The sequence below is a fragment of the Phodopus roborovskii genome, unplaced genomic scaffold, assembly GCF_943737965.1.
Source record: "Phodopus roborovskii unplaced genomic scaffold, PHOROB, whole genome shotgun sequence".
NCBI classification, from domain to species: Eukaryota; Metazoa; Chordata; class Mammalia; order Rodentia; family Cricetidae; genus Phodopus; species Phodopus roborovskii.
The window spans coordinates 13,340,797-13,348,487 of NW_026126636.1; the positions used below are offsets into that span (position 1 = coordinate 13,340,797).

The 7,691-nt window shown below is 41.4% G+C and overlaps 1 protein-coding gene across 1 annotated transcript; it reads left to right on the forward strand.

Annotated features, from left to right (window-relative positions):
- Positions 1-2,691: 2,691 nt before the first annotated feature.
- LOC127238472 (vomeronasal type-1 receptor 4-like) lies at positions 2,692-3,645 on the forward strand. Its single transcript, XM_051207091.1, has one exon. It carries the CDS (start codon positions 2,701-2,703, stop codon positions 3,643-3,645), a length of 945 nt encoding a protein of 314 aa, XP_051063048.1. The 5' UTR covers positions 2,692-2,700.
- Positions 3,646-7,691: the final 4,046 nt, after the last annotated feature.

The following is a 7,691-nucleotide window of genomic DNA, read 5'->3' on the forward strand; positions in this document are numbered from 1 at the left end:
CTCAGCAAGACCATGTGGAAATACATAGAAATGGGTTAATACTTAAGACAGAGCTAGCTGATAAGAAACAAGTAACTGGCCAACAGCATAATATCAAATACAGAGTCTCTGCGTTATTTGGGGCAGGCGCGGCGGCGGGACAAGATCAGCGGCAGGTGGAAAAACCTTACTCCTTACACTGAAATTTGGTATTTTCAGTGTTTTCCATCATATTTTATATCAGTGATTATTTTGCTTGGCTTTTTTGTTGTTGTTGTCCTCTATGTTTTATTAGCTTACAAAACAAGTTTCCTTAAGATATTTTAATTTGTGTTTTATTATTGCCCAAAAATACCCTGTCTACCATTTATTGCCCTCACCCAAGCTTATAATGTCCAATGTCCATTATTCTTTCTTTCAAAATACATGTATTTTGAAATACCACACCTAGACCCTCTATTGGGCCCCTTTCAACTTTTCTGACCTCTATACACACTCATTCTTACATAGACACACATTTCTAAAAATTAGAAGCTATAAATTTACACTTGGCAGAGTGCTATCGTCCTTATGTGCTTGGATTATGTCATCTAACCGAGTAGTCTGTTTCTGCTGTAAGCATTCCCAAGAGGAATGGAGAGACTGTAAATATCTGGTAGTTCATAAGGTCTCACCTCATATCCCCACTCTGTTCAAACCACTTTTGACCCCAAGCTTCACTGCCTGGTCTTCCCCCAATTCTTGGTTACCCAGCTCGCTGTCCCTGCATCGCTTTTGAGTGTGAAAAGGAAACAGCGCCCATCCTGGGGGTTGTTGGCTCCACCTGGTGCTGATTCAAAATGCCGCTGCCTGCTTCTGCAGCAGACCTGGTCTGCTTACGTAAGTGTTTGCAGACACCTTCTTTCACAGAATTATTTATGGTACCCGAGGGATTCCTCCTATTGCACTGGTGCTCTGTCTAACCCGTTGCCCTCTTTCCTCTCATTTCCACTTTAGGTTGAGGAGTGGTACATGATTATCTTAGACACAGTTTCAATGGAAACATAAACAGTACCCCAATCGCTATCATTTATCACAAATCCTCTTTATCTATAACACTGTTCCCGTCATAGTTTGCCTATTTTTGTTTGGTTGTACATTCGGTGAGGTTTCGTAAAACTAGAATTCTGGAACTCCGTAGCAGGCCTGACCATGTGTGCTCACGTTCAACTTTCGTCTACTGTGGATTTTCGTCACAGGTAGCTCTTAAATTATTTTGGTGTCAGTTGTCACCATCAGTCCTACCTGTGCTGTTTTCACAATGACTTTTCTTATCTTATTACAGTTCTAGTTTTGAGACCCAAAGACCGTTCGGGAACATCAAAGTCCAAATTGAGAGTCGGCATTATACAACTACCTGAAGGGAAACACTTCTCACAGAGCTGCCTCAAATGCATTTTACAGAGAGCTTTGAAAGGAAAAGAACCAGAAAAAACTGTATCCTCGTTGGCAGTTGCCAGGGGGCACTAAAGTAAGCAAGCACTCTAACACAAAACAAAAACAGCCAGTTAGTTGCCTGCACATTTCGACCACCAGTTTCTCAAAAAAAAAAAAAAAAAGAAGGTTGGGTGCATTCCCAAGAGACAATTCCTTAATGGGTAGGGCAAGGGAGAGTCAGCTTCAGGTTAAACCAAAACTATCTCCACGTTGGACAAGATGCAGGAACTATAGCCCTGTTACTCGACCATACATATATTCTGAGTGGCATTATGAATTTCACATTCCGTATATTTTAATTTTAGGTAGACTATATAGTAAGACTCTACATACTTAAGTTGTGTGGTCATTATTGAATTTTCTTCTTTTACATAAGGACTAGGAAATACCAGTATTTTTGGAACTATGTTTGCTCGTATGTGTAAGGATTCAGTCATTACGCTGGCCAGCCCCTGTCACCTGGCAGAATGCACTCAGGCAGTGCCCTGGTCAGCTCAGGGTTCCATGAATACTAGTCTGCAGGCAGGTGTAAAGGACCCCTTGAAAAGCCAGACCCCTCCCTCTCTCTCTCTCCTGCTTCCAATGGGCCACCAGCTACCCTCCTCTTCTCTCCCCCTCTTTCTCCCTTCTCTCCTCTTCTGTTCCCGGCACCTCTATGTCTTCCCTTCCCCCTCACTCCCCTTTTCTAAAGAAGCTCCTCTTTCAAGCTCTATCTTCCTGGCGTGTTATTCCCTCCGCCTTGCTGCCTCGGTCACCCACACCTGCTATGGAACCTGCTATGCTCTCCCACGTGGTCCCTTACCTTGGGACCCTCACTCGGGACCACCACCCCCACCCCTTATCCAGCCTTTATTATTGTAACTGTAACTAAAGAACAACAGTATGGACTGTCACTTTTCATTGTTTTTCATAGGCCAACATCATCTTGTCCTAACTGCTGAATCTTCTGGGAAAGTTCATTTGTTTCTTCCATCAATATGTGCATTTTGATGTGTTGAGCGGTTTCATGGTAAAATATATAGAAAGGGACTGCTTGTATCAAAATTTGGAGGGATGGGGTCTTTCTATGTCCTCTAGGCTGCCTTTGAATTCCTGAGAATTGCATGACCTTCTGCTTAAGCTCATCAAAGCTCCATGGTATAAAGGTATCCTCTTTTACCATAAGCTACAAACATTTGCTATTATTCATTTAGACCAGAGAAATACCAAGGACATAATCTAAAGGAAATTGTACTGAATTACAGAATGGACATCTGGATTCTGGCAATCAGAATTATTTTATTATTACAAACTACGATTGGAATTCTGGGAAATTTTTCCCTTATGTTCTACTATCTAGTCCTTTGCTCCAGAGAATGTATACTCAAGCCCACAGATTTGATTCTGATGAATTTAATGGCAACCAATGCCTTGATCATTCTCTCTGCAGGAGTGCCTCAAACAATGGCAGCTTTTGGGTGGAAGGAGATCTTGAATGGTTTGGGATGCAGGCTCCTATTATACATTCAAGGGTTTGGGCGGAGTGTGTCCATTGGCATCACCTGCCTCTTGAGTATCTTCCAGGCCATGACCATCAGTAACAAGATATCCAGCTGTAAGGAACAGAAAGTAAAATCCACAAAGTACATCGTCTGCTCCATTTCCCTCCTCTGTGTCTTCTACATGTTGATAAATTCTATCTTCTTCCTGTACACGTTTTTCAAACGTAAGAGCAAAAACGTGACAACAAAACGGGATTTTGGATACTGCTCAATTGTAGGGAGTGATGAAGTCACTGACGCACTCTACACAGTATTGGTGGTGTGCCCTGAAGTCTTCTTTTCTTTCCTCATGGCCTGGTCCAGTGGCTCCACGATTGTCATTCTGTACAGACACAAGCAGAGGGTTCAACACATCCACAGCATTCATGGTCCCAGCAGAACCTCCCCTGAGACCAGAGCCACCCAGAACATCCTGGTCCTGCTATCTGCCTTTCTGGCTTTTTATACTGTCTCCTCAATCTTACGAGGCTGCATTTCCTTTCTGCATAATCATAACTGGTGGCTGGTGAACATCAATTCCCTCACTTCTCTGTGTTTTCCATCTTTCGGACCCTTTGTTCTTATTAACAATTACTCCATCATGTCCACAATCACTTTGATCTGGATCAGGAGTAAAAATAAGTTCATGTTATTTTCAGTACACAGATGATGATGATACATTTGTGGAGGATCCAGCTTTAATGCACACATCCCCCTCAGAAAGTCAATACAGAAATTTAAGTATATAATACCTTGTCTTTCTATGATTACACAAATGAATATGGGAGTTTTGTTTAGAGGGTTGACTTAACAACCTCCATATGACTTATACCTCCTAGATTCTTCTCATTGTGCCGCTGATGTGCACATAAGCTAGACAACCAGCTATATAATAATAATAATAATAATAATAATAATAATAATAATAATAATAATAATAAAACCGTCGCCTTCTTGTGGTCTCCTTGCTCTCCTCCTTTGAGGACATCTTGACTGCTTGGCGAGTTCATGGACACTGTGATGGGCCCACAAACTAACTGAAAAGAACACTGAACCCGTGGCTGACCATAAGCTTGTGCTGCGAGAGACCCTGGTCCATTCACAACTACTTCCTCTGGCACCAGTACCAGAAAACTTCTTCAGCCTCATCTTCACCGATAGACTGCTTGCGGTTGTTCTGCATAAATACTTATTGACTTCTTCTGAACCTCCAAAGAGTTTGGAGGACACCATCCCTTGTTTGGTTGTTTGTTCCTTCGCCGATGTGAGTCATATTGGTGGTACTTCTTAAAATACCTTCCAGAATTCTGCTCTGGATCCATGTGAGCCTGAGTTCTTTTCAGTTTAATCATTTCTAAAATTACTACTTCAATCTTTGTCATAAGTGAGGGTGCCATAGTTTTGTCACTTTATATTCAGGTTCTTTGCTGTGTTCCTTAGGTTTGACTGTTTGCTTTTGTGTCAATGTTGATCTGCCCTTTCAACATTGACTCTGTCATGTAATTTGATGTCATGTTTTGTGATTTTCCAGCATGTTTTTACTCTTTAGGTTTTCCTTAGCTATTTGCGGTGGGTTTATTTATTTTGGCTCTATAATAATTGTAAAAGTTTATCTTCTACCTGTAAGTTAAAACACTGGAAATTTCATAGACATTGCAATAAACCTATACTTTAATATTCCCTTTGAAAAATACTCCCTTGTTTTGAAAATAGGTCATTTTGTCGCATACAGTCTTTGAGTATGTTTGCTTGGCATTTTCATTTTTACTTGAGACAGAGTCTCACACTGTATCCCAGCCTGGCTTGGAACTCTCTATTTAACTCAGCCTGGACTTGAACTCAAGGTCATCCTCCTCCTTCAGCCTATGAATGCTAGGATTAAATCCATACATTACTATGCTCTGATTGCTTTCCATTTCTTTCTTTAAACAAAAAAAAAAAAAGATTTATTTATTTTAAATTATGCATATTCTTATTTTGCCTGCATGTATGTCTACATGCATGCAGTGCCTGTAGAGTCCAGAAGAGGGCATCCTATCCCCCAAAACTTGAGTTACAGAGGGTTATTAATCTCAGTGTAGAGGCTAGGAATCAAACTCTGGTCCACTGGAAGAGCAGTCAGTGTTCTTAATTTCTGAGCCATCTCTCTAACCCCTTTCTTCCATTTCTTGGTGAGATTTGTGCAACTATGAATGTGTTTGAAACTCGGCGATAATAGAGAATTAGCTGAGGCAGTGAAGGTCCACAAGACCATAGGTAACTTGTGGGTTTCAGCCATATTTTTCCAAAACTTCTGTCATTAACTGGGTAGTACTCACAAATAATCACTTGTTCATTTGAGACAGTTTTGTGCTTTCTACCCCACATGGGAATTGAATTCTGATTCTGTAGCTTTTGTTCCTAGTTGCAAAGGTTACATGCTTTGACTCAAAACTAATCGTATTTGGATGACAAGTCAACACGTGTTCAGCCATCAAGTTTTAGTTTCATTCTCACATTAAAGTGTGTGTGTGCATGTATGTGCGTGTGTGTGTGTGTGTGTGTGTGTGTGTGTGTGTGTGTGTGTGTACACATATGCATACACACTCCTATAGAGGCCAGGGGATTCAGCCCAATGTTTTTCTCAATCACTCTCCAACTTATGTTTGAGACAGGGATTTTCAATGAACTCAGGTCTCTTGATTTAAGCTAGGTTGGCTGCCTACTAAGCAAACAGGATACCATGATCTCTGTCATATGATAACAGACTAACATTATGTACAAACCTCTTTGTGAGAGTGGTTGGGACCCCACCTCAGGGCCTTCTGCTTATGCAGCAATATCTTTAAACCCTGAGACACCTCCACATTCTACCAGTGCAGCTTTCACAGCATAATTTTCAGGTAAACTTGGGTAGACAGACTGTGCAGAAATGCATAGTCTATTTGCAACCATATTCTTTGTCCTTAGTCACTTTCCCCTCAAATACAAGCCTCGTCTGGTCCCATTCTGGGACTTCCTCAGCTATTCATAGCACAAGAGAGAAGAGTCACTTCTACACTTCCATTCTGAACCTGTGTGATTCTCACTATTCAGTTAAAATTTTTCTCATGTAACTATCCTAATATCTAACAAAATATACTTCAACCTAAAAGTAATCAAAAAAGATGAAGAAGAACATCTCATATTCATCCCAGGAAAATCCATCAGATGAAGTCTCAATTCCAAACTCTATGCCGCACATACAAGAGTACCTACATATGTAAAAGAATCATTGCTAAAGCTTAAATCACACATCAAACCCTACACATTAATAGTGGGAGACTGCAACACCCAAGTCTCACCAATAGACATGTTTTCCAGACAGAAACCTAACAGAGAAATAAGAGGACTAAAAGATGCCATGACTCTGATGGGCTTAACAGGAATCTACAGAACATTCCACCAACAAACAAAAGAATATACCTTCTTCTCAGCACCTCATGGAACTGTCTCTAAAACTGACCACCTACTCAGTAACAAAGCAAACCTCAACAGATACAAAAAAAAATTGTAATAACCTCCTGTATCTTATCAGACCACCATGGCTTGAAGTTAGAGTTCAACAACAGCACTAATAGCAGAAAGGCTAAAAACACATTGGAAGTGAACAATGCTCAACTGAATCACCCCTGCATCAAGAAAGAAATAAAGAAAAAGTTTAAAACTTCCTAGAATTAAATGAAGATGTCATAGATTTTTTTTAATTAGCTTAGCAAGATTTTGGCCTCTTTTCATCATTTGAATATATACTTTGACCAATTCAGGCAACACAAAACACCCTGACATGCCATGGTCAAGTCATTTTATCACAGCAACAGGAATATAACTAACATAATGCCGCAGACCTCTCAATGGGCAACGGGTCTACGGGGAGATCAAGACTCGGATGAACAAGTCAGGAGTGGCTTCGGCTTGACAGACAGTCACAAACACACTTGAGGAGGTTTGCAACTGCTGCATTTGCCAAGCAATGTTAGGGGAGTCATGATAAGAGTCCATCTCATATTTGGCCACCTTCTCCTCAGGGTCAGCCTCTTTCCCTACAGAGAGGTTGCCTGGATCTCTCTCTCTCTCTCTCTCTCTCTCTCTCTCTCTCTCTCTCTCTCTCTCTTCCTTTTCTTTCTTTGCATTGCCTTTTGTTTCTTTTCCTCCCCTTTTTTACTCTTCCTCCCAAGCCCCATCACATCCCCTTTCTGCTCTCCAGGGATGGTGAGGTTTTCCATTGAGGATCTTCAAAGTCTGTCATGTCATTTGGATCAGGGCCTAGGCCCTCCCTAAGCTGAGGGAGTATTCTTCTATGTGGAGTGGGCTCCCAAAGTCCATTCGTTTACTAGGGATACATACTGATCCACTATCAGAGGCCCCATAGACTGCCCAGTCCTCCTAACTAACACCACATTCATAGAATCTGGGTAGGTCCTAAGCTGGTTCCCCAGCTGTCAGACTGGGGTCCATGAACTCCCCCTTGTTCAGGTCAGCAGTTTCTGTGGGTTTCTCCAGCCTGGTCTTGACCCCTTTGCTCATCACTCCTCCCTCTCTGCACTTTTTTCCTTTTTTAAAATGATCTAGTATTTTGACATGGGCAAGGTCCTGGATTTGATGCCCAGTAACACACACACACACACACACACACACACACACACACACACACAATCTTATGGAATCATTCTTTGGTGACGCTCTCAAAACCAGCCT

Coding starts and splice junctions, on each gene's coding strand:
- LOC127238472 (XM_051207091.1), top strand. CDS start 2,701: ATGGACATCTGGATTCTGGCAATCAGAATTATTTTATTATTACAAACT.